General features: G+C 47.8%; 11 protein-coding genes across 11 annotated transcripts; 4 read left to right on the top strand and 7 right to left on the bottom strand.

Moving 5' to 3' along the window:
* Positions 1-844: 844 nt before the first annotated feature.
* Positions 845-2,792, top strand: LY89DRAFT_689420 (uncharacterized protein). Its single transcript, XM_018215906.1, has one exon. It carries the CDS (start codon positions 885-887, stop codon positions 2,709-2,711), a length of 1,827 nt encoding a protein of 608 aa, XP_018065174.1. The 5' UTR covers positions 845-884; the 3' UTR covers positions 2,712-2,792.
* On the bottom strand, positions 2,753-3,682 carry LY89DRAFT_251185 (uncharacterized protein). Its single transcript, XM_018206196.1, has one exon. It carries the CDS (start codon positions 3,541-3,543, stop codon positions 2,794-2,796), a length of 750 nt encoding a protein of 249 aa, XP_018065173.1. The 5' UTR covers positions 3,544-3,682; the 3' UTR covers positions 2,753-2,793.
* Positions 3,683-5,636: 1,954 nt separating this feature from the next.
* Positions 5,637-6,456, bottom strand: LY89DRAFT_739805 (uncharacterized protein; the record flags this gene model as incomplete). Its single annotated transcript, XM_018220508.1, has 2 exons — positions 5,637-6,124; positions 6,189-6,456. 2 exons carry the CDS (start codon positions 6,454-6,456, stop codon positions 5,637-5,639), a joined length of 756 nt encoding a protein of 251 aa, XP_018065172.1.
* A 781-nt stretch (positions 6,457-7,237) lies between these two features.
* LY89DRAFT_626405 (seven-hairpin glycosidase) lies at positions 7,238-9,110 on the top strand (the record flags this gene model as incomplete). The annotated part of the gene is made up of 3 exons (XM_018211105.2): positions 7,238-7,658; positions 7,716-8,763; positions 8,816-9,110. The coding sequence occupies 3 exons, from the start codon at positions 7,238-7,240 to the stop codon at positions 9,108-9,110; spliced, it is 1,764 nt and encodes a 587-aa protein (XP_018065171.1).
* Positions 9,111-9,166: 56 nt separating this feature from the next.
* On the bottom strand, positions 9,167-9,529 carry LY89DRAFT_251155 (uncharacterized protein). Its single transcript, XM_018206195.1, has one exon. The coding sequence runs from the start codon at positions 9,405-9,407 to the stop codon at positions 9,222-9,224; it is 186 nt and encodes a 61-aa protein (XP_018065170.1). The 5' UTR covers positions 9,408-9,529; the 3' UTR covers positions 9,167-9,221.
* On the bottom strand, positions 9,273-10,532 carry LY89DRAFT_689418 (uncharacterized protein). The gene has a single exon (XM_018215905.1). It carries the CDS (start codon positions 10,479-10,481, stop codon positions 9,651-9,653), a length of 831 nt encoding a protein of 276 aa, XP_018065169.1. The 5' UTR covers positions 10,482-10,532; the 3' UTR covers positions 9,273-9,650.
* Positions 10,533-11,088: 556 nt separating this feature from the next.
* On the bottom strand, positions 11,089-12,170 carry LY89DRAFT_759694 (uncharacterized protein). Its single transcript, XM_018221472.1, has one exon. The coding sequence runs from the start codon at positions 11,742-11,744 to the stop codon at positions 11,148-11,150; it is 597 nt and encodes a 198-aa protein (XP_018065168.1). The 5' UTR covers positions 11,745-12,170; the 3' UTR covers positions 11,089-11,147.
* LY89DRAFT_739801 (uncharacterized protein) lies at positions 11,928-13,622 on the bottom strand (the record flags this gene model as incomplete). Its single annotated transcript, XM_018220507.1, has 4 exons — positions 11,928-12,518; positions 12,571-12,857; positions 12,888-13,171; positions 13,282-13,622. The coding sequence occupies 4 exons, from the start codon at positions 13,620-13,622 to the stop codon at positions 11,928-11,930; spliced, it is 1,503 nt and encodes a 500-aa protein (XP_018065167.1).
* Positions 13,623-14,447: 825 nt separating this feature from the next.
* On the top strand, positions 14,448-15,807 carry LY89DRAFT_689415 (uncharacterized protein). The gene has a single exon (XM_018215904.1). It carries the CDS (start codon positions 14,649-14,651, stop codon positions 15,654-15,656), a length of 1,008 nt encoding a protein of 335 aa, XP_018065166.1. The 5' UTR covers positions 14,448-14,648; the 3' UTR covers positions 15,657-15,807.
* Positions 15,706-16,483, bottom strand: LY89DRAFT_689414 (uncharacterized protein). The gene is made up of 2 exons (XM_018215903.1): positions 16,140-16,483; positions 15,706-16,090 (listed from the first exon to the last, which is right to left on the bottom strand). The coding sequence occupies exons 1-2, from the start codon at positions 16,462-16,464 to the stop codon at positions 15,837-15,839; spliced, it is 579 nt and encodes a 192-aa protein (XP_018065165.1). The 5' UTR covers positions 16,465-16,483; the 3' UTR covers positions 15,706-15,836.
* A 209-nt stretch (positions 16,484-16,692) lies between these two features.
* On the top strand, positions 16,693-23,724 carry LY89DRAFT_787183 (DUF1744-domain-containing protein). The gene is made up of 3 exons (XM_018223048.1): positions 16,693-17,440; positions 17,491-17,633; positions 17,678-23,724. Exons 1-3 carry the CDS (start codon positions 16,833-16,835, stop codon positions 23,608-23,610), a joined length of 6,684 nt encoding a protein of 2,227 aa, XP_018065164.1. The 5' UTR covers positions 16,693-16,832; the 3' UTR covers positions 23,611-23,724.
* Positions 23,725-25,529: the final 1,805 nt, after the last annotated feature.

Raw genomic sequence — 25,529 nt, 5'->3', positions numbered from 1 at the left:
TAGTTTTTGATTGGGCTGAGTGCTTGTATTCCCCACCATGTTCTTATTCCATCTGCACGAAGGTATTGCTTTCTCTGAAGCTGGGCACAATTATCTCTTCCCATCATTGGTTGTGGGAATTGTGCATGGGCCACACCTTTAAGCACGTCGTCACTTTGGTCGAAATGAATGGAGTCTGATTGGATTATGTGGTGGTGTCAGCTGTTACCCGCACGCAGGAAAAGATGGTTGCTTCCTTCGTACGACAGGCATGCCTGTCGAGTGAGGCTCAACTCGCTCTTAAGATCGCGTCGAAAGCCGATGTCAACCGCTTGTTCAATACTTGGGATGGCTTTGAACGATATAGGTATTTTCGAGCGAGTCTAGTGACTGACGATTTTGAGGTAGGCCGAAGACGTTGAAGTGTGTTCTTCATTCGCGGGTATTAGCGCTCTTGATGGGCGGGTTGGGCCGTTTTTGGCCCCGAACCGTTACCGACCCGTACTAGTACGGGTTAGGAAAACCTACCAACTTATTCCTAGACGATTTTAAACGAATGAAATTGGTAAAACAAACAAAACTTATTAATTGTATAATTTTAGCTTCAAGCTTCAAATATTTGAAGTTTTCAAGCTTTAAACTAATTTTACTTTAATCTCGTTTAATTTCCACTATTTTTAAGCTTCCTTAATGTAGACGGGCAGACGGTTCTTGACGTCTTCGGGGAAGCCGGAACCGTAACCAACCAATAAACTAACGGTTCTTAAAATCTGTAACCCGTACAGGCCTAGACGGGTGGGGCTTGTCGGGCACGCTAAAACGGCCCACCCATCAAGAGCGCTGGCGGGTATCAGCAGTTGAGTAAATGCTGCCTCTGAGCGAGTTTACACGGAATCCTCGATGTTATGGAGCCTACAGTGAAGATGATTGAGAGGGTCATGTACCCAATCTCTGCATTTTTCACTTCTATGCCACCCCAGGAGGCTCTACATTCTCGGCCGAATGCGGAACCCTCAGGAGTCACTTCTTGGGAGACATCGCAATTAAACCCCAAGAATCGAGTGGATAGTTTTACTCCTATGACACCCTCTCCATGGCACATAGATGGAGCTCAAGCAGATGGCCATCGACTATTCATACTTCCCGACTTTGCTATCGGCAATGCCCCCATGAGGATCGACGCCTATCTTTCTGATCAAGACGAATACGACCTACCCACTGCGCTTCGCAAAGTGCTAAGACCTGAACTGGCGATGTGTGTCAAGAGCAGACAGGTTAGACATCTCCCTATGTCTCAACATATCTTGAACGCTCTACAATATTGGGCGGGCCAGATGGTGGATTTTGAGGAATTGTATTGGAGCATGCCTTTTGGGTCCTACCTTGCAGTCGGGTCGATCTGTGCGGATGTGAGGGAAATGGAGTTTCATTTGATACCGAGTTATAAGACTGAAGAGATGTGGCTATCAGAGCGGGATCTTCAGGCGGAATGGGCGGCTCATGGGGAAGCTGTTGAACTTCCCGAGGTGGTTGATATTTCTGGACTTTGTCTGTGGGAGCAGCCACATGAGGCTATAAGTATTGTTACGATTCCAAGCCTCACTGGGGAGAAGAGATGGGTCTTCAAGTCAATTTTGGATGAAGTCAAGTACATGTATCATGAACTCTGGATGCTGTGTAAGATAGCACCTCATCCCAACATCGTTCAGAGGCCGGCATATATTGTAACCAAACAAAGTCGTTTTGGTGGAAAGAAGGGGGTTTGCGGTTTTATCATCGAGTATTACAAGTTCGGAACACTTCGCGACGCACTTTCATCAGCGAGTCTTGGCCTGCGGCCTCCACCTTCTTTGAAAGAAAAGCTGCGTTGGACACGAGGAATTGTGGAAGGCATCATTCACATCAATCATGACTGCAATAACTATTTCTCCGGCATCAAACATGTCAATATCGTCATGTTAGAGTCCAATAAAGGCAGCGGTCTCCACCCTGTAATTATCGATTTCGAACAACGAACAGGCCGATACCCATGGGTACCACCTGAGATCTACTACATCAACTACCTAGAGTACATCTCAAACTCCAGCTTCACTCCACCCGAGATGCGTACCCGAGCCACTGCGCTTCTTCAAAGCTACATCCCAGACTGGAAACCAGACAAGCAGAAACAAAAACTGTACAAATTTTGTAAAGAGGGGTATTCGACAGCCTGGAAGGCGTTATCGAGGGAAGAGAAGGAAAGCGCGCAGGTTTTCATGCTGGGCAAGCTAATGTGGTATATCTTCGAGACAGTAGGTGCGATCAACAACGGGCTTAATCTCGAAATATTCAGAGAAGAAGACTGCGACATTGCGTTCCCAGAATTCAGGCAGACGCCCCAGAGGATCCAGGATTATATCCGGCGTTGTACGGCTGGTGCTGCGGAATGGTCCGGAAGATACCCCAGTGTGGTGAAAGCAAGAGGGAAGCTGTGGCCGCGAGGGAGGTCCGGGGAGAATGGTGAGGAGGAGGGGACAGAGAGAGAGGTGCTGGAGGTGGCGAAAGAGTGGTGGGTGAGAGAGTTGAGGGAGGCGGAGAGGTTTATTGTGGTAAGGAAGAGGATGGGGGTTATGAGTACGAGATTAGCGGGGGATGTGGGGTTCTTGGCGTTTATGAAGGCTAGGCCTTCGTTGGGTGAGTTGCTTGATATGATTAAATTGGAGGAGATCGAGCTTGAGATGGAAAGGTTATAAGACGGCCATGCGGAAGACCACCAAAGTAGTACCTTTCTCAATGCCAAGAACAAGTTATTATACTCAATGCTTGATATAAATCCTAAACTGGCTTCGCGCCCATTACGAGAAACTCCACCGACTGCTCTTGTCCCTCGACTTGAAGCCGCTCTGTGGCTAACAGCTTGAAACCTCGCGCCTCGTACCATTTACATGCTTTTGGAGGTACAATCGATGTCAGAGCCCAAGAGTGCTCAGTCGCTATACGCATGCCCCAATATAGCATGAATGTACCGACACCTTGCTTTTGATATTTGGGCAAGACAGCTCGTTGGATCAAGTCCAACTGGCGTACACCATATTCAGTGTCAAAGATCTCTTTCTTGACGCGAGCGGTTGCCTCGCGCCACAATTGTAGTCGGGCTGGATCAGCATCTCTTCGCGTTGTATCATTGAGACTGGAGCTTTGCAATTTCAACCCATAACGTTCTTGAAGCCCGTCTTGTATCAGGGAAGCTGGAGGATAATCTGATCTTTGCCCCAACCCTGGCAAGTCTTTAGCCCAGTTCTCATCCGGGCCCTGCCAAACTACATATCCAATCACAACTGGCACATCATCTTCCAGCGTCTCGATGACAAGAACTAAGAAACCCTCTCGGGTTGCGGGATCTGTTCGAAGTGCAAAGCGTTTGGACGTAAAGAAATGGTAATCATGCGGATATTGGGAGGCGAGGTTGTAGCGATAGGACCAGAGATCTGTGGTTGGCATAGTGGTGAGGCAGATGGCTGTTATGACGGGTACGTCGTGAGGCATTGCGGAGCGAAGTGTGAGGCTGGGACGGGGATTGGCCATTTTTGGATCTGGGATTAGGGAGGTGTTGTGATGGTTGTAGGCCGAAAATGAGAGGGAAGTGTATATACTAGAAATGGTTATGAGGCTCTGAATTTCTAGAAGTCTTGATCAGAACTCCTCTTGCGATGTGCAACAAAATATTCTATCGTGTGATATAATTCAGAGGTTGAAAAGGGCTTGTCTCCGAAGGAGCTGACTAATCTACTCGTGACCTACGGTCACATGCTCCGATAACTATCGCTTCTCGAGGTTGCACGTGATGAAGAATTGTTCGGTCAGCCTTGGCGCGAAAAGTACGGGATCAACGTGATGCAGGGTTTGATCGGGAGTGTGCGGGACGGACACTCTGAGAGTGTAGATTATATTCTCGTAGCCGGATAGGTCAAAAACTTGATGACTTTCCCAAAAGTCATGTTGTTAAAATTACATTGAGAAATGCCATTTTGTTTCTTTATGACCTGAGACGTTTGGAAGCGGGTAGTGCTGAGCCTACCTCACAAGATATTCTATGAGATCGATACACAGACAATGCTGGAGAGATGACAGTGCTGGAGAAATAATAATCCGCATGCCATATTATCGTATTATAGCTTTAATAATAAAAATAATAAAGCTTTCTATGATTTTTTAATTTTCGAAATAAAAAAATCGAACGTTTTTTTTAAATAACGCGGACGTATTATTTTTTAAAGAATTTTTTAATACAATAAAACGCGATTATTTCATTTATATATTATAATAATTAATATAAAAAATTTACCCCGATTCGATAGCGAATAAATTTATCCTTAAAAACTCCGCTTTAATAAATAAAAACTCGTCACGTTTTTAATTCGCTCGTAGCAAAATTAACGCGGATACCAAAATTCGGTCAACACGAAATCAAAACCCTTAAACCCGACGCGCAACTACGTCCGGCTCACTTTCCGTAACGATTTGAACTCTTCGGATGAACTATTATATTTAAGACCCAAAGGACACTTGCAGGCAGGTTTCCTTTCCAACTCTCCCTCCTGTGAAGCAAATGTTATGTTATGGAGTAGCTAAATAGTTCCCTGAGCATATCCCTTCTCAAGCCTCACTCACTTCAAAGACACAACATCAAACTCGATCGATCTGATCTCACGACCCTTCACCTTCCTATCCTATCATGCGAGGGTAATCCCGATGAACCCGTTCATTCGTCGTCCTACTTACCTCTCAACTGCAGCTGGCACAAACTGATTTGTTTTGTTCTTCATCCAGCGAGCCGGACTGAGATTCTAGACCTCTCTTTCATCGACTTATCCATTGAACGGAATGAATGACCCAGAACTTCCTAAAAGACTTCCTCTAGACTTGAAGTGTTTTCCTAGGAAATGAAAGAATGCCCAGGCTTTTGATATATATCAGGTTCTATTTGGTAGGTGGGTCAACGAGAGAGGCCGGATATGGCAGCATGGCATCGCTGACAATTGCAAGTGGTTTGAGTATCAAACTATTTGTAGAGTCGTCAAAATTCCCAGCTTTAGTCAAGACTCTAGGACGACTGATGACTGTTTACTAAGTACAGTACCCACCTCTAAATATCACGCTCACAGGCGCCAATACAGCAGAGAGTGTTTATAACCCCAGTGAGGTAAACAGAGCGCAACATGATTCGTGCGCAAGATTTACAGCGCCGTATCTCTTCCCCTTCGTTTACGGCGGCGGCAGCCCGCGCTCATCTCCGGCATGCTCAAAGGGAACGCCTTACCTCACCTCATCCTGTCTAGCACAAGCTCCTAAGACAACGCGCTAGGTCGAGAACAAGTACTCACGCGATGAACTAGCGGGGTTCTGCCGAATGCTTTGAATATGATACGTGCGTTTGTGACCCAGACTTGGGCGGACGACGACGGACGCGGGGTAGTTAGTAGTCTAGATCGCGGTCTAGAAATCATATTTTATATCATAGAAGCGGCGAGGAACTCGTCTCCTTGGGCTTTAAATATTGAGAGATCATATATTACGGGTTTAAGAATCATCTCCTGTTTGATTTTGAGCTCACTTCCTCACCCCGGTTCCCCTTCTCACTTCCTCCAACGCACACATGTCCATCTCACCAACAGCGATTATCCGGCAGGTAGTTCCACCACATGCGTCGACTTCACCGGCATTTCCGCTGGCCCATCATCATTATTCCTCTCATCAAAAAGAGGTTGAGTCGGCACCACCCTCGCTTTCCCTCTCCTCCTAACCAAAGGAAAGAACCACAACACTCCTCCCACCACCAAAACAGCAACCACCACACCAGCACCTATTCCGCCCTTTGCCCCAACACTTAAACCCAACGCTGCCGGAGTCGTGGATGTGGTATCTGTTGGCATCAACGTCGACGTATTGATCGTACTCGGCACGAAACTACTGGTACTAGCAGAAGTTGAAGTTGAAGAAGCAGCCAAAACAAGAAACCCCGGACTAGACAGCTCCCCCGAACTGGCATCGTAGATCGGAGACGTGACTTTGAACCTCAGGACGTATTTGGCGTCAAAGGTTAAGTTGCTCGTTGGAATGGCGATCGTCCATGCGAAATTCCCTGCGGATGTGAGGTTGATTCCCACTTATCGGCTGTTAACATCTACATGTATGGGCATGTACTTTGTTGGGGATGTAGGAGGACTTACCGGTCAAGCGTTGACTAAACGGATTCAAGTTATAGTCAAAAGCTGTAGCCCATAGATCAACGAGGTTCTTGGTTGTGTCGACGTATTGAGTGGAGTCCCATGCGTTCCAGGATAAAGGGAGGGTTTGGCTGGAGGTAAAGGTTTGCGAGAGTGAGGAGAGGTTGCCGTTTGGGATGTTCCAGAGAATGTTTTGGATTGTTAAGGCGGAGGTAGAGGTAAGGAAGATGAGGAAGGCTGTAGTTCGATTTAAGAAGTTGTGGCAGAACATCCTCTGGCTGTGTAGTCGTGCCCTTTACTGTTGATAGCAGAAGGAAACGGCATTTGAATTCCGAGAAAGTTCGTGAAAGTCACGGAGACTTGAGACGCGGTTGTTAGTTGCAAAACTCCAACATCGAGATGAAGCAGACAACGAATAATCTCCACCAACGTGATCAAGTGACAGGGCTCTAATTGGCAAGGTGGTGCGAGATATGTAACTACTGGGTTCCTGAACTTGGAACAAAGCTTCCAAGCAGATGTTGGTTCTGTTTGGTTCGGTCACCCTTCACGTCGGAAACTGTAAACTTATTAGAGTTATTCCCTGACAGGTAAGTCTTAGATTCTTTGGACAACTTCATGTGTTAACCATTCGTTTCGTTGAGTGGGGATACTTGTCTTTTCACGAGAATAGTTTCGTCGATCGTGCCGATTTAAACACTTACTACTAGTTTAAATATGTTCCGTGGTTACTTAGGTACGTTGCGGAGAATGATTAGCACAAATCAAGAGATTAGTTCCGATGTAACAAATGAATGTCAGCAAGTCGGCTTAGATGATTCGCTGGGCCACTTACTGCTTGAACATATAGATAACAGTTAAAGATAGACAACCAACATCGGTTCACCTTGTGTTGGAGTGCCGATAGGTTACCGACAGTCTGGTTCAGGAGATGTTGGGGGCGTTGATGCGCAGCCACAACGGCGCTTACCCCCAAACATTGGTGTCGCTGAACAATTGATGTGTGCATTGAAAACGTACACCAGAAAGATTTCTCTCTTGTATTCGCAACAATGTTTTCGAGATGGAGAGGCTCAATCCTATCGGCTGCACTGATCCTCACCTTCCTCCTTTACATTTTCAGTATTCGGAATGCATACCAGCAGGAACCCCAAGCCCCTCACCTACCATCAGATAAGACGAAGGCCAAATTTAGTTGGAAGGATATTCCCCAATGGTTTCCTGTAGACTCGATGAAAGCAGTACCAACCATCATCACAAGTCCTATTCCCAGGATCAAACACGAATTCAAACGAGAGACTCCAGAAGCAAAAAGAATAAGGATGGAGAGGCTACAGCTTGTGAAAGGAAATTTTACGCATGCGTGGCAAGGATATAAGGAGCATGCATGGTTACGAGATGAGGTCAAACCCATATCTGGTGGTTCTGGAGATCCATTTGGTGGCTGGGCAGCAACGATGGTCGACTTACTTGGTCCGCACTACCCTCCCTTCTCTTCTCAAGTCTACAACTTACTGACACCCTCTCCAGACACCTTATGGATCATGGGAATGCACGAAGACTTCCAAAAAGCCGTTGCCGCTATCAACTCGATAGACTTCAGCACCTGCGCCCTCGAAGAACTAAACGTGTTCGAAACCACGATCCGCTACCTGGGAGGCTTCCTCGCAGCCCACGACCTAAGTAAAGGCAAGTATCCCATCCTGCTCCAAAAGGCAACCGAGCTAGGTGATATGCTCTATAAAGCCTTCGACACCCCCAATCGCCTTCCCATCGTGCGATGGAACTTCAAAAATGCCGCCGCAGGGCTACCTCAAGAAGCAAACGACAACGTGCTCGTCTCGGAGCCCGGCTCCCTCACACTGGAATTCACACGACTGAGTCAGATCACGGACGATCCCAAGTACTTCGACGCTGTGCAGCGGATCATGGACACCTTTTCTCAACAGCAAGACCAGACCAAGCTCCTAGGCATGTGGCCCGTTCTCATCGACGAGAAGCATGCGGATTTTAAAAGCTACCATGGCTTCACGATAGGCGGCATGGCGGACTCGCTCTATGAGTATCTGCCCAAGCAGCACTTGCTGCTAGGCGGTGCTACGCAGCAATATCGACGCATGTACGAGTATGCACTTATTGCCATGAAGCGCAATATCTTCTACCGACCCATGACAATGAGCGGCGAGGATGTCCGGCTTGCGGGGAATGTGGACAGCGATGGGACAATGCACGTCTCGGAGCTGAAAACAGACTCGCAAGCTCAGCATCTTGGCTGTTTTGCCGGAGGTATGGTCTCCATCGGAGCAAAGATTTTTGAAAACGACGAAGATCTGGTGTTGGCTAGGAAGCTGGTTGAAGGATGTCTTTGGGGATACGAATTTATGCCAAATGGGATCATGCCGGAGATTATGCATACGGTGGCGTGCGATGACACGGAGAATTGTCCGTGGGTCGAGGAGAAGTGGCATGAGAAAGTTGATGAGATGATTTCCGGGGCAGAGGATGTGAAGACTAAGATTGTTAACAATCGTCTTGTTCCCGGTGTGACAAAGGTGGATGATGGGAGATATATCTTGCGGTAAGCAGAAACGCATCCAAGCTACTTCTCTGGCGCGAACTGATAAATGCAGACTAGAAGCTATCGAGTCTGTATTTATCCTCTATCGTATAACAGGTGACGAGAAACTGCGAGAACGGGCTTGGAATATATTCAGCAGTATCATTACGCACACCATCACAGATATCGGCCATGCAGGCATCGAGGACGTCACGTCGTCTACTCCTCGTAAGTTGGATCGCATGGAGAGTTTTTGGATGGCGAAAACGTTGAAGTATTTTTATCTCATCTTTGCAGAACCGGACGTGATTAGCTTGGATGAGTACGTGCTGAACACGGAGGCGCATCCGTTGAGGAGGGCAAGGTAAAGAGTTTGAAGATTGAAATAGAGTCATACTCTGTCAGCGGGAGACTGAAGAGTAAAGTAATATTTGGGATCTGATAAACATGAAGGGATTGTGGCAGGTTGGGATTAAAAATTAGAGAGAGCATCTTGGCCCTGTCCCGTGTATCATCGTAGACTGAATGATGCCACATATAGAATAGAGAAGCCGCCTTCGAAGTGCAACTCGTGGCATTCGAAACAGAAAAGATGGTGGCATGCACCAGACCTTGACAACCAAGCTAAAACAGTACCGAGCAGAAAGCCAAACAAACCAATTCATCAATGCATTGCATCACAAAAGCAGATTCCGTAAATGAGGTCAGCAATGGAATAGATAAGCGTCAGACGCTATGAACATGTGCCCGCAGAAGAGAAAAGAAGCCACGAAAAAACACCTGCAACCAAATCGACCCCTTACTCCTTTTCTGTACAGCAATCTATGAAGTAACCATAACCACAGCCAAAGAGCATCGCTTTCTATTGCACTCACATCTACACCACTCGACGAGCCAAGACCAGTCGTTCAATCCTCAGGCTCCACCAACCCCTTATCACAAATATGCTTATGAAACTTCCAATCCGCCTTCTGATGCTCCCTCCCACAATACCTCTGTATCTTACACGTCCCACAAACCGTCAACCCAGCCGCGCCCCTCACTCCACAACTCTGCACCCCACACACCAAGCTACTATCCTGCATCCCCCTTATCAACTTCAACATAGTCGCATCCGTCCCCTGAATCTGCCCCACCAGCCGATCCGCCGCATTACTAATCGTCCTCACCCTACTACCCCTAAACTCCCTCTTCCACGCCCTCAGTTTCGGGATCAGGTCTTGGAATCGCTCATGCACGGACGACGGATCGTCGATGTAAAGCAGGACGGTAGAGAGGAATTGCAAGAGGCTCCCGAAATCATCATCGAATGTTGCAGCGGGGAAATTGGCACCTCCTGGTCTTGGCACCGCTTTCATTTTCTCCACCACATCGTTTGCGAGTAATTTCTCGACAACGTCATGCAGGAGGGTTGGATGGCTCGCGATGCGTTTACAGACATCTGGGCTAGTGTTCAGGAAATTGAGGAGGCAGATGGCGGTCGAGAAGTAGTATTGAGGGGTAGAGGGGTCGTGGAGCGCGGGGTCGGAGCTGGTTTGGTAGGTGAGGAGGGCGTTTAGGTATTGGGATGCGAGTTGGGCGATTTGGTGGTTTTGGGCGTGGGGAAGTTGGTGTTGGAGGAGGCCGACTTGGTCTCCCAAGGGGACGTTGACGGGTGCTGGGGGAAGAGAGGGGTATTTGAGCGCGGCGTAGCCGATGGTGTAGAGGGTCACTGGGCCGGGGAAGTTGGAGGGCGCCATGGTTGTTGTTGGTTAAGTGTTGAGGATTCTTGAGAATTTGAAAGTCAAGAGTGATGTTGGAAGTGAAGAATCAAACGCGGGGAATGCGTTGTCACGATCACGGGATCTCTCGGCTGGGTGTCACGTGATGGAGTTTTACTCTAGAGTAAAACTCCACTAAGGGATAAGACTCCTGGCAGGAGTTTGACTCCCTACGTGAGAGTTCTATATAACGGCCTGCCACACCTCGTAGTTTAGGGGCTTCGTGCTCAACTTAGTTATCATTCTTGACTTCAAATACGAATTGCCTTATCCTCACTTTATTCACCATACCAACCCACGAGACCTTCCCACAAGGAAGGCCGAGACGTAACATGCGTGCAGATATATGTGAATTTTAATGTGGGGAGTGGAGCTTAAGCGAGGTCTAGCGTGTACTTCTCGTGTTTAATGCTTACTGGCGATCAAACGGAATGCTCAGAACAAGGAGTTGTATTTCATTATGGAGAACTCTTTGTTGATTTGGAACGTAAAATCCACGTAAAACGCAGGAGTATGCATATTTTGTGAAAATCAGGCAATTTTACTTCACAAGTGTCAAAGACTTACCAACGCCAAGCATTTTATCCAGGCATCAAACTCAGCCAAAAGATAAAGAAACACTCAAAGCTGCTCTCCAAAAGCCGTCTACGGCAAAGAGGTCAACAAGCCCACCCTCAAAAGCGCCCTTAATGCCCTAGCCATCTTCTTTCCATCAATACCTGCACTTCCCAGTGGTCCAGCGGTCCCAACAACCTCATGCAATTCCCGACTACTCTTCTTGACCCCCCACTCCACGAGAACATCTTGTCCCGCAGCTCCTAACGCAGCCAATGCATCATAAGCAACTACTTTCGTCAGATACAGGACGATCTCATTTCCTGCTGCGTCTGGGTAGGTATCCCCTGCATCGTGGGTATCGAACCACGATGTTTTATTCCTCAAGAAGAATTCGGGGGTCATGAACCCTCCAGTTCCAGTTACAGCGTCGCGGTAGAATTGAATATCTTGCGCTTGTTGTGTATCAAGGAGATGGGTACCGAGTACATGGCTAGTTGCTGATAAAGCATGGAAAAGTTCGGTCGTAAGAGGAGTGGCGAACGCGGCGACTTTGGTGTAGACGGTGGACTTGATGTGCTTCTCTTCGAGCCAGATGTGGAACTGTGCTGCGGCAATCGGGTCGAATCTGTTGTTTGCCGCAGACATGTCGGGCTCGAGGGGATTCGTAAAGTAGCCACCTTGCATGACGACGTTGGATATCACGGATTCGAGGTCAGGGTAGGAGTCTATCAATTCGGAGACGTCTTTGAGGGAGGAGATGATGAGGAAGGTGAGTTTCTCGTTATTTGTTTTTGCGTTATCGCAGATTCGTTCGAGAAGCTCAGTTCCCGATGGAAGTTCGACTGCGGCTGAGAATCCGCCCCCGAACTAGTAGGAGTGTACCTCATGGTTGATAGGAGATCCGTCAGTGCCGATGGCAATTTGGATCTTCTCGAGACCGAGTAGGTCAAGTGCTCCTCTGCCATATCGAGCCCGTTCTTCCGCTGGCATCAAGTTTGCAACAAAACCTTTGAGTTCGATCAGACCGAGTCGGTGAAGCTCTTTCAAGACAATCATTGCCGTCAAATCGTCGTAATCTTTGGCAAGGTCCGCGATGACAACTATGTTAGGTGGCTTGACCTTAGCAGCCGTGCGTTTCTCAACAACGTTTTCAAGTGCTGCATAAACGATCCTCTCCTCATCGGTATTGCCTGGTCGAAAAAATGGAGCGTCTCTTTCCCTTGGTGTTGCTGCTTGACTTACGGCTCTGTCGTACGCTTGGACATCATCTGCTCGGGCGTCTGCAGCTGTGCTGGGCTTTAAATGTGTCGTCGGCCAGCCTGCGTCAAGCTCTCCTTGAACCTTGAGGGACCCATCTCCGTTGAACTCGTCAACATACCGGTCCTTGAGTTTACTTCCCTTGCCCATGTTTGAATCAACTTCTTCACCAGTAAAGAACCAGATCGCAGCATCAACTATCTTTATGGCCATGTCAATTTCGTCGGCGTCTCTAGGAGCATACAAAAATTACGAGCGTCTCTGGAATAGGAGGTCGTGAATCAGGGTTCCACAATGACTGAATGTTATCCCAGTAAAACATCCAGTGCGCCGAAGTAGAAGCAAGAGGATGGCGTTGACCCCAGCCTTGCTCGATGACTGTTCGCACATCGTAAGGGTGAAGAATCACATGCAAACTACCATCTGCCTGGTGAGCATGAGCAATTTCGTAGCCAAATCTCTTGATCCAAGAACGTTCAGTACGGTTGGTGTAAGGTGTCGCAGTGGACCATGCAGGCTTGCCTCGCACAGCGGGGTGGTCTCACTTTTTCAGCTTCAAAGCGAAGGTACCTCCAAGCCGCTCAAGGAATGAGCTTTCGAATACGAGATCACGAGGATATGCAAGTGCCTTTTGCCGGAGACGTTCCTGAACAGTCTCAAATTGGTTGACTGTGGTCTTCTGGTTCTCTTGACGTTGAGGAGCAATTCCGATGATGGTAGGGCTGGGACCTTCTCGTGCAGGAATATCCTCTGCATGAAGAATACCACGGTATGGTTTGAGGAATGGACTAACGTGGATCTCGCGGATGTTGGGGATTTCACCCATCAAGCAAAGTCTGCAGAGGCGCCACCATCTAATCACAAGCACGACAACATTAGCACAATCGCCCAGAACAGTTTAGAGGAGGATGCTGGTATAAAGCGAGGAGCTTTTAAGCTCTCGGAAGATCCAGGGTTAACTTACCCCCATCCATCTGCCGGAGTTCCACCTTTACCGGCATCCAAGTGGGTTTGAATAGCAGCATTGAGAGCACGAACAGCCCGGTAGATGATGTAAGCAGAGATTAAAGCGATAGAGATCTGGATAACTATAGGACAGTTCCAAAACTGGTACAACAACCATTTGAGCGTATCCGAAATCCAATTGAGGGGATGATGACAGAAAATGACGACCTGGTTGTACAAGAATGTAAAGAAAGCTGCAATGCATTGCGTGACAGCATTGCCTGCAAAGTGAGGTTCGATAACGTAGGTGATGGGATTGTCGCCAGTTACTTCGAAGGTATGAATACGCGTTGAAAACATCGTGATAATGAGCAAAAGCAGATGATCTGCTCAACGTTACAGATATTTTTGTACTCTCAAGATGATATATGTGCGATTGGAACAGAGCAACGCAGATTTGATTGCTATGCATATCCATACTATCAACTGTGTCTTGAAACATTGTATAACACATATTCTTTGTTGCCGTGCATGAAGCGGGGAGGCAAGCCTGGGTGTTGTTTGTAAATGAAAGCTCCGTTTGCTGGAATTCCGGACAATTGAGGACATGGAAAACGATAGAACAAAGGTGGAATGACACCCAAAAGGCTTCTAAACGAAGAAGCTCACATCATGACTGCATGGATGTGTGTCATGAGGATGTTTCCATGAAGCTCGGATTTGGTCATACTATGAATTCGTCGAAAATGTGGGGAACAACGACCAGATAACAAAGTACAAACGGCAAAGTTTGATCTGGAATTGGATTATTGATGACAATTGACAGCGCAGAGGCTCAGGACAGAAGTAAGATGCTACTGCATCTGCCTGCTCTACGAGCTCTTAGCTGCTCCGTTGCCTTAAGGCATGACTGTGATGTGGAAGACATATAACTCGTATACAAGTGTCCGAGATAGATATAAGGATGAGATACGAAGCTTCAAAGAGAATGGTGTTGGAAAGAGTAGAAAGGAGAAGGGAACCTGGAAGATCAGAAGCGTTTTTCGAGGTTAAGTATCCAGTCACGTGCGAGACTAGTTCTCACTGCAGGGCTGAAGGCATCACGAACGCGATTGGCTGGGTCCAGCTGCCTTGCATTATCTCGACCCCGCCAACCTCGAAGCTCTCGAATCTCGAGTCTCGATCATCCTGCGACAGCCTTCTACCCCGATAGAAAATTTCACAACTCCTCCGGCAAACCCGAGCGGTTTCGTCAGTCAACAAGCCGGTCGGGCCCTTGCTGCTCGTCTTGATTTCCTCCCCTGCCAACTTCCCGTGGTTGACATCACCGTTTAGACTTCTGTGCCGCCTTGTTCAACCAACATTCGATATAAAAAGTCGCCGACCATGGACTCGATCAATGCTTCCCACTTCACTTCCCCCAAACGGAAACGTGGAATTCCTTCTATCTCTACGATTCCTCCTACACCGCCGACCTCTTCTCCTCCACCAGAGATGCGACTCAACACCAATATTCCGGGCGTAGTTAGGACGGAGGAGGATAGTGGACAAGGCAGCCCTCGCACCAAGGTCGCCTACAATTTCCAAGGTCTGCATTTGGAAGACGGCGGTGCTGTGGGAAGGTTCGAGCTGGATGGACCAAGGAAGAGTTCACTTTTACCACGAGATGAATACGACGAGGAGGACCCGCACCGGGAGGAAGAGGTTTTGAGAAAGCGAGTTAAGGTTCTCAAGCAGAGGAAGATCACAACGATGGAGATACCCGAGACACCACAAGTGAACACGGAGAGGGAGAATAAATTCTCCATATTCATTGGTCCGGAGCGAACGGTTGATCCTATTATCGGGGAGAAGGCTAGGGCTGTTGTACTCAGCAACGAGGTTGATCCTATGATCTTTAGAGGTAGCCCGGTTGCTAAATCGAAAACCTCTGGGTTGGGAAATGCGTATCCAAGCATCAATCGTCTCGCCGACTCAAAATCAAGGGCTCCAAAGAAGAGAACAGGTACGCCGCCGCTTTCTGGAAGCGCAGATGCAATCATGGAAGGTGTCGAGCCTGGTAGAATTGTGGATCCCGACAGAGCGGCCTTGACCTGGCACGACGACGAAATTACTGGTCATGATCCCAATGACCCAGATGATGATGGAGAGGGGATCAATGGCATTGGCTTTAGGCCTACAGCTGCAGAAGCATATGCTAGAGCACAAAAACGTCGACAGCAGATGGCAGAATACAAGAACCGGGAGGCGAGAGAAGCAAGAAAGGCTAGAAGTGAGAGGAGGCGTGGTAGTGGAATGGAGAATAAGGCTACTCGAGAAGAAGCCGAGACTGCTAGGAGAGTGCGATTCATGGAGGCTGAAGTTAAGAGCGTCAGAACTATCTCTACTTCATAACCGTGAGAGTTACACATGTCTTCGAGCGAATTGAGTACTTGGCATAGCAGGGAGTTGATAGGGTGGATTGGATCCGGCGCAGGGCAATATTCCCATTTCGCTCCAATAGGGAGCTTCTTCCATAGTCAGTTCAAAATACAGATCATCATACATATACAAGTCCCGTTGATTTTCTGGCAATCACCACAGTCTCCAACCTTTGTTCTTAGCAGCTTCCTCCGCTTTCTTATCTTCCTCCTCTTTAAACCTTCTCCTCTCTTCCCTCTTGGCTTTCGCAGCAGCTTCCTTCTCTACTTTCTTCCTGTCAATAATCTCCACAGCTCTCTTCATATATGCCTTCTCCATCCTCCTCTTATACAAACAAAACTCATAATTCGCAATTCCAGCAAAGATGAACGTGCCCACAGCCCAATTGGCAGCTTTTGGTATCGGCGCTGTATTACTCTTAGCCAAATTCCCTCTCCCAACGAAGAGAATCCTCACCTCCCCAAAGCGCCCTAATTCCACCCATCCCAAACCCGCCACCAATTCCCATAAGCAGACTTTCTCTGACACATGGATACATATGCACCTGCTTGAAATCCTCCAGCCTAACCGTCTTAATGCCTTCCGAGAGCGTAGGTTGCTTTTCTCTCGCCCCCGCAGTATTTAACCCCGAGCCCTCGGGTAACGCATTCGCAGACGGCAGCGGCCCATTGAAGACTTCGTAGACTTTGTTCGGTGTCTTGACGTGTTCTGGAGGTTCGGTTACTCCGGGTGGAGGTCCGCGTGGGGTTGATGTTGTTGAGTCTCTTGTGTCGCCTGCCATTGTGTTGGGTGGAGTATAGAAGAGCTCGAGGCTGAGAAATAATGGAATGATGATGTGCGTAGAGTGTATTTGTCGGTCGCCGTTGCTGTTCGAGCCTGATGTGCAAGGCTGAGAAAGATTCAGGGGTGAAGCGAGGCACTAAACGCGAACGCGTTTTTGAGACGCGACGCGATGCATGGATATTTGATTTCGATATACACATTCGAACTTCCAACTCAACACAGGTCAATTAGCTCCCACTTCGACGTCGAATCGTCAAACATTCGAACCTCAAAACACAACGAAGCAATTCTTTAATTAGACTTGCATCCCACCACCTCCTGAACACAACCCTCCCAACCGCAGGTCAATCCTGCTCCTATTTCACAATGCCCGGCCCACGAATGCCAAAGAACGGCTACCGCCGCGGAGGAAAACAAGCCTACCACGGTCCCCGCAAGACCAAAACCTTCACCGCAACCAAAGGAGGCAACGAAGCTACATCCGCGGACGAGAAGCGCGAAGCAACCCGACTCGCGAACTCGATTGACGAAGCGCAAGGCTTCGCCCGCTACGACAGCGGCAAGAAGAAGACCGGCTGGCTCGTCAACATCCATAGCACCAGTATCGAGGACGAGAAGATTCCCGAGGGCAGAGCGGGATTGGATTGCTATTTTATTGAGGATGATGGCAGGACGTTTAAAGCGACGCTGGAATATGATCCTTACTTCCTGGTAGCGGTGAAGAGGGGCCATGAAGCAGAGGCGGAGGAGTGGTTGAAGAGAGCTCCTGGTGGAGGTGTGGTGAAGAGTCTGCGGAAAGTCGAGAAGGAGGATTTGCAGATGCCGAATCACCTTCTTGGATATAGGAGGACGTTCTTCGAGTTAAGGTTTAATAATGTTTTCGAGCTGTTGGCGGCGAGGAGGGATATTATGCCGATTGCGGAGAAGAACAAGAAAAATATGAATGCAATGGATACTTATGCTGAGGTTGCTAGGTATGTTGCGTTGTGGGGGCCCAGTGAGGGGAATGCTAAGAGAACAACAGTGCAAATCCTGGATTCGACCTTTTTGATGACGACCGAGATGATGATAGACGACTTAATGTTTCTGTTGCTGATGCAAGCGATTTTATTGTGGATATTAGGGAATGGGATGTCCCATACCATGTACGAGTAATGATAGATATGGGTATGTGTAACGAGTCCTTGTGAAAGACCTTGCTGACAGAATAGATATACGGACGGGAAAATGGTACTCGGTTGAGGCCAAACACGGCGTTACGACAATGAAATGTTTAGAAGACCGTTTGGAGCGAGCAGAGCCTGTGGTTATGGCATACGATATCGAAACGACGAAATTACCGCTCAAATTCCCGGATGCGGCTATTGATCAGATTATGATGATTTCGTACATGATCGATGGACAGGGATTTCTGATCACGAATCGAGAGATTGTATCAGAGGACATCGAGGATTTTGAGTATACACCAAAACCAGAATATGAAGGCCCTTTCATGATTTTCAACGAGCCGGACGAGAAAGCAGTCATTGAGCGATTCTTCCTGCATATCAAAGAAGCTAGACCCACAGTTATTGCGACTTATAACGGAGACTTTTTCGATTGGCCATTCGTGGATGCGCGAGCGAGCGTCAACGGAATTGACATGTATCTAGAAATTGGTTGGCGGAAAGGGGCAGAAGACCAGTACTGCTGCGATTACAGTGCTCACATGGATTGTTTCCACTGGGTGAATCGAGACAGTTACTTACCACAAGGCAGTCGAGGTCTGAAAGCCGTAACAACTGCCAAGCTTGGATATGACCCAGATGAACTGGACCCGGAATTGATGCTTCGGTATGCGAGCGAGAAACCTCAAGTTCTTTCCGAATATTCGGTCTCAGATGCTGTGGCAACATACTACTTGTACATGAAATATGTGCATCCATTCATTTTCTCGTTATGTACGATTATTCCGCTGGGTCCGGATGCTGTCCTGAGGAAAGGTACTGGAACTCTCTGTGAGATGTTGCTCATGGTGCAAGCCTACCAGAAGGAGATTGTGTTGCCCAACAAGCATGTATCGCCAAAAGAGGCATTCTGGGAAGGTCATTTGCTCGAGTCGGAAACATACGTTGGCGGTCACGTCGAAAGTATCGAAGCTGGAGTTTTCCGCGCGGACATACCTGTCAACTTTGCAGTTGATACGACTGCGATTGACGAACTGTTAGAAGATCTCGATGCTGCTCTGAAATTCAGCATCACAGTCGAGGAGAAGAAGTCTCTTGACGATGTTGAGAATTACGAGGAAGTGAAGCAACAAATTACAGACCGACTAAATAGTCTGAAAGAGACGGCGAATCGAAGCGAGCGACCCCTGATTTATCATTTGGATGTCGCTTCCATGTACCCCAATATCATGACGACTAATCGACTGCAACCCGATTCCATGATCCAGGAGTCGGACTGTGCAGCTTGTGATTTCAACCGACCTGGAAAGACTTGTGATCGAAGATTACCTTGGGCATGGAGGGGAGAGTATCTTCCAGCGAAACGCGACGAGTACAACATGATCAGAAATTCCTTGGAAAACGAGAAATTTCCCGGAAAATGGCCTAACAGTCCAGCGAGGACGTTCCATGATTTGACATACGATGAGCAAGCCGCCTTGGTCCGAAAGCGGTTGCAGATTTACAGTCAAAAGATCTACCACAAGATCCACGAGTCGAAAACCATCGAGCGAGAAGCAATCATTTGTCAACGTGAAAATCCTTTCTATATCGACACTGTCCGAGATTTTCGAGATCGTCGGTACGATTACAAGGGGAAACAGAAAGTCTGGAAAGGCAAGACTGAAGCCTTGAAATCTGCGGGAGCGCCAGCCTCTGAGGTTGATGCTGCGAAAAAGATGATTGTACTTTTCGACTCTCTGCAATTAGCCCACAAGGTTATTCTCAACTCTTTTTACGGATACGTCATGCGAAAAGGATCAAGATGGTACTCTATGGAAATGGCTGGTGTAACTTGTCTGACTGGTGCCCACATCATTCAAATGGCTCGGCAATTGGTTGAACGAATTGGCCGTCCACTGGAGCTAGATACCGACGGTATCTGGTGTATGCTTCCCGCGACATTTCCAGAGAACTATGGTTTCAAACTCAAGAATGGGAAAAAGCTGGCCATCTCGTATCCCTGCGTCATGTTGAACCATTTGGTTCACGCAAAGTTCACCAACGACCAATACCAAACCCTCAAGGATCCAAAGACATTCAGGTACGAGACTCACAGTGACAATTCAATCTTTTTCGAAGTCGATGGACCGTATCGAGCTATGATTCTACCTACCTCGAAAGAAGAAGACAAGAATTTGAAGAAGCGTTATGCTGTCTTCAACGATGATGGCAGCCTTGCGGAATTGAAAGGGTTCGAGGTCAAGCGAAGAGGAGAGCTGAAACTCATCAAAATCTTCCAACAGCAGATTTTCAAATTCTTCTTGGAAGGTACAACACTCGCAGAAACCTACGGCGCTGTAGCGAAAGTCGCAAACCAGTGGCTGGATGTCCTTGACTCGAAGGGAGAGACCCTTGCCGATGAAGAGCTTATTGATCTCATTTGCGAAAATAGGAGCATGTCCAAAACTCTCGAGGAATATGGAGCACAGAAATCGACTTCGATCACAACAGCCAAGCGACTGGCTGATTTCTTAGGCGAGCAGATGGTGAAGGACAAAGGTTTGAATTGCAAGTATATCATTTGCTCGAGGCCCAAGAATGCTCCTGTCACGGAACGAGCCATTCCAGTTGCTATTTTCTCTGCTGAGACATCAGTGAAGAGACACTTCTTGCGGAAATGGCTGAAGGAGGATCCCACGAACATGGATCCAAGAGCTTTGCTGGACTGGGATTACTACCGAGAGCGTTTGGGTTCGGTCATTCAGAAGTTGATTACGATCCCTGCTGCACTGCAGAAGGTCAGAAATCCCGTCCCAAGAGTGCCGCATCCAGATTGGCTTCAGCGGAGAATCAATGTCAAGGACGACAAAATGAAGCAGAAGAAGATGACGGACTTGTTCAAAACTGCCCCGTTGGAAGAGATCACCAATCTTCAAGACCCGCGCTCCCAGGATATGGAGGACTTTGGTGTCAAGCTCTTGAAGCCCAAGGCTATCGGTACTGCTCTTTCTCAGGCATCACAAAAAGCCCAGAAGAGAAAGTCTCCCGAACCAGCCGTTGCAGTCAACACCAATCCATTCGCTGCCCTGCCAGAGAAGATGCCAGATCCTACCAAGGACTACAGAGCCTTTCTTGAGTATCAAAAACAGAAATGGAAAATCCAAAAGGCAGCTCGCGTCCGACGAAAGCATCTCTTCGGTGAGACACGACCTGGTGCTCAGAGTAACATTGGAGCGACTTTCCGAAATCAAGTAGAAATCACCTACAAAAGCACCTGGCAAGTTTTGCAGCTCAGAGGAACAACAAGTCCAGGTGTGGTGCTTGCGTTTGTCTTGATTGACTCCAAGATCCATCAACTGAAGGTCAATGTTCCGCGCCAAGTTTTCCTGAATCTGAAGGGCAAAGAGCTACCCGATATTGAAGTGGAAGGCTGCGATGCCCAGAAAGTCACCCATACCCTACCCAACGGACATCCATCTGTACACCTATTCAAGCTTACGATGCCGGAGAGTGTCTATGTCAATGATGCTCAGAAATTGTCATTGCTGTTCAACCATCCTAGTGTGGAAGGTGTATACGAGAAGCAAGTACCACTGAATGTTCGGGCAGTACTTCAACTAGGTAGTCTTTGCACCTTCGACGAGACTCAACCTGGTGTGCTTGGCAAGGGTTTGGAGTCTGGCTTTGATCTTTCTGGCCTCCGTCGAGCGACAGCGAAGAATCCGTACCTTGCGCAATCACCCATGGCATATTTGTACTTGTACCATGTTGTGGCTGGTGACAGACAAGTCTTCGCTCTTTTTTCTACAGCGAAGGAACTAGCGCATGTGGTGATCTTGCAGAAGAATAAAGATTCAGCTCAGGACCTACCTAATATTGGCAAGATATACACTGAGGCGATTTCTCGACGAGAACAGGAGGCCAATGGTGAAGAATGGCAAAATTGCTTTCAATACCAAGAAAAGATGCAATTCAAGGTCAATCAAGTGACCACCAGACGGAAAGCTCTTCTTGAAATCGGAGATCTTGTCAAGAAGATGCGAAACGACGAATCGAAGCCATTGATGCTGGTCATCCAATCTCCACAACGACGAGTGCTTGTTCATGATGTTCCCATCCTGAGCGAATTCCCAGTCATGCCACTGAAATTCGAAACCACAGATACCCATCTTCCTCCTCTTGGCTGGCAATCTTTTATCGCCAAGAGACTTGTGAACCATTATCTCAGTCTTGGGTCTTGGATTTTGCATCTGACAGAGCTGGCGAGATATGGTGATGTTCCTCTCTGCAATCTCGAGCGAGACGATCCGCGATATTTGATTGACATTGCATATGCCAGGCGGCTACAGAAGAACAATGTTGTACTTTGGTGGTCTGGAAGCCCTCGACCTGATCATGCCGGCTATGAGCAAGATGACGTTCTGGGACCTCTCGAAACTGTGCAGATGCCGTCAGTCAACAATCCAGGAACTTACCCATCAGTTTGCATTGAGATTGATGTTCGGAATCTGGCCATCAATACGATACTGACTTCGTCGCTGATCAACGAGCTTGAAGGGAGTGACTCGATTGCCTTCAACCCAGCTGCACCGCAAGACGACGCTCCCAGCGACGGGACAAATGTCTTGTATTCGGACAATGCATTCGCCAATGCTGGCATCACTGTCATGCGAGAAATGGTCAAAGCATGGTGGACTGAAGCGTGCAAAGGAAGCAATATGGCTGACATCATGGTCCAGCATCTTGTCCGATGGGTTGAGAATCCCGATTCTTTCCTTTATGACCGTTCCCTGCATTACTACGTGCAGATGATGTCGAGAAAAGCATTCCAGCAGCTGATGACAGATTTCAGACGTGTTGGCTCTCATGTCGTGTTTGCCAATGCAAATCGACTTTTGCTTCAGACTACGAAGTCTGAGGTTGGGAATGCGTTTGCATACAGTCAGTATATTCTGAAGTCAATCAAAGCCAAGCCATTGTTCCACTTCCTGGACTTGGAGATCAAGGAATACTGGGACTACCTCGTCTGGTATGATGAATTCAACTATGGTGGGAAGGCCTGCTCAGAAGTCGTCGAGGCTGAAAACCAAACGTTGGACTGCATCATGCACTGGCAGCTCAGCAAATTCCTCCCTTCACCACTACAACCAATCTTCCATGACTGGGTAGTCGAGTTCGTCGAAATCATGCATAAACTTAAACGACCACGCACTCTTCCAGACTCCACTCCACGCCCAACTCAACTTCCTGTTTCCGCTCTTGCCTCGACCCAAGATGAAAAAGAGGACAAGATCATTCTTGGAAAAGAATTCGAGAAACCTCTGAAACGCCAGATCGCAGGACTCATCCGCCGCCAGAAAGACGAGATGCTCCACCCCGAACTAGCATCCGACTACTCCTTCCCCATCCTCCCCGGCTCGCATCTCAAGCTCTCAAACCCCGCCATGCAGCTAGTCAAGAGCCTCATGCAAGTCCTCAGTCTCGACAAAAATATCACAATGGAAGCCCGCCTCCTCCGCAAAGAACTCCTGGCCCTCTTCGAAGTCCGCGAATTCTCCAACGAAGCCCGCTTCGAGAATCCCTCTGAAAGTCTCAAGCTCCAGCAAGTGATTTGCGATAACTGCACCATGGCTCGCGATCTTGATTTCTGCCGCGACGAAGACTTGATTCCGGACCCGACGAATCCTTCTGAAACCCGCCCGTGGAAGTGCTCATTCTGCGACGGCGAGTATAATAGGATGCAGATCGAGGAGAGGATGATTGGGATGGTGTATGGATTGGTGGCGGAGTGGACGGGACAGGATCTTAAGTGTGGGAAGTGTGGGACATTGCGGGTTAATGATTTTATGGAGCATTGTGCTTGTAGTGGGGCGTGGGTGGAGGTTGTGAGGAGAGAGGAGATGATGAGACGATTGAGGGTCTTTGACAGGGTTGCGAGGGCGTATGGGTTGAGGATGCTGGGGGTTGTTGTTGAGGAGGTGCTGGGTGGGGTTTGATTTATGGGAAGCAAAGAGGAGTTAGGTGTTTGGGTTAGGCATTTTCGGCGTTTGAATGGGCTTGTGGATAGCATGTTTGAGGTTTGGCGTATTGCACAGTGGACATAGCGCAAGTCTTACAAGTTCGTTAATACCTTTCCGTGCATCTTTTTAGATATGATCATAGCCAAGTAGCACTGTGTTACTTTTCACTCTTTCATAAGCTCTACCTATCATTTTGGATTGGTTGAGATTTTTAAGTTTATATTGTTTGCTTAGTGGCCACTATACGAAGTCTATCTAAGTTGACGCTCGATCGATAGGTGAGTTTTTACACAAGGCTGGCAATGATAAAGAAGTGCTGCAAGGTGAAGGTATTGTTTCAATGCAAATGAACATGGTTACACATTATAAAACAAAGAAGGGGTCTTGTCAAGTCCCTCAATTGCCAATCGGGAGGCAGCTCGGGCGGACATCCCCCCGAGCTCAGTGGTAAGATCTTACGTGGGTCAGTGTCGCTAAATTATTTACCCGACTTATAAGTATTCTTAAAGTAATTTTAAAGTACTTTAGTAGGGTTAGACGGCTAGGGGTTAGTCTAGGGGGATTGCCAATTCTCTTTTAAAAATCAGTTCAACTTTGTACATCGTTGCTGCTCGCTAAAGTTGATATGCGCCTCGTCATCGAGTGGCGTCAATGAGGCTTGCTGAACGTGCCAATATTGGCCTCGCTTCATATCGGGATGGCAACGTCTCGGATGAATGTCTCGTCATCTCGACGACGCGCAAACTCCTCAAACTCAATAACTACCCGAATCTTGCAATTTTCACCATGTGTGAGCCATTGACCATAATAACCGGCGTCGCCAAGCTACTCTCAGTCTGCTTAAGGCTCTCTCGAGATCTGAATGACTTGCATGGGCGCTACAAGATCGCTAGCCTTAAAATTACAGCCTTGTCTACAGAATGCATCGCTACCTATACTATGCTATCGTCATTGCAAGCAATGCTGCACAATCGAATAGACGTGTTCTCCTCGGCTGCAAATTCAAGACGCGAGCTTGTGACTTGCTTTGGGACGGCCGTCGTGGGAATTGCTTCAACATTGTCCATACTTGAGAGCGAATTAGAAAAGTGCGGAGCCGTTGGTACAAGTACTAGATTCACGTTCTTGAACAGAGCTAAGTACGTGTGGGACGAAGCTTTGGTCAAAGAACTTGCCCAGCAAATTCGCGACCAGAGGTCGTCGATCAGTGCTCTTGTTGAGCTTTTGCAGCTATGAGTTCTTTTTCGCTTGATATACCACTGTTTCATCACTGCTCAAGATATCTCAAGCGATCTGATTTAGTCTGCTGAAGGATTTTGAAGAGATATACTGTCCAAATTCTGTAACTTACTTTAGTAGGGAAAAAACTTCTAATTTGCAGCTTCAAATACAAGAACAGTCCGCCGTTTTATCCAGTCTCCGTCGGCACGCATCTGAGGCTCAGCGATTGCGAAAATGGAGGATTCAACAGAAATTACAAGCCGAGAGCAGAGATGACGACTTAGAATCAATCTTCAGTCTTGAGTCCGCTGAAGTCCCGTTCCAAGTTGAACTTATGACTGCCGGGCCTTACCAAAGGATCAAAGATCTTGCAGTGGTTAAAGAAGAAGAAGGTATTCAGCGAAGCATGCCTCCGGTATCTCCGTCCTTGAACAGCACAAATGCCGAAGCGCAACATGCTTCAAAAGCATCTTCAGAGTTAAGACTCAAGTCAAACCCCAACGACATAATGTCACACTCCATAGCCTCAAGCTCTCAGGCTGCACCGTCAGAACGAAAGGATAGGCTGGCTGGATCCTTTCAAGATAAACCAAGAAGATTTTCTTTACTTCCAGCCTCATTCTCGTTGAAGACTATTGGCATGGGCAAGGAATATGGAACTCCCGGTGCTCCTT

This window comes from Mollisia scopiformis (genome assembly GCF_001500285.1).
Source record: "Mollisia scopiformis unplaced genomic scaffold LY89scaffold_25, whole genome shotgun sequence".
NCBI classification, from domain to species: domain Eukaryota; kingdom Fungi; phylum Ascomycota; class Leotiomycetes; order Helotiales; family Mollisiaceae; genus Mollisia; species Mollisia scopiformis.
This window is presented reverse-complemented; position numbering and strand designations above follow the sequence as displayed.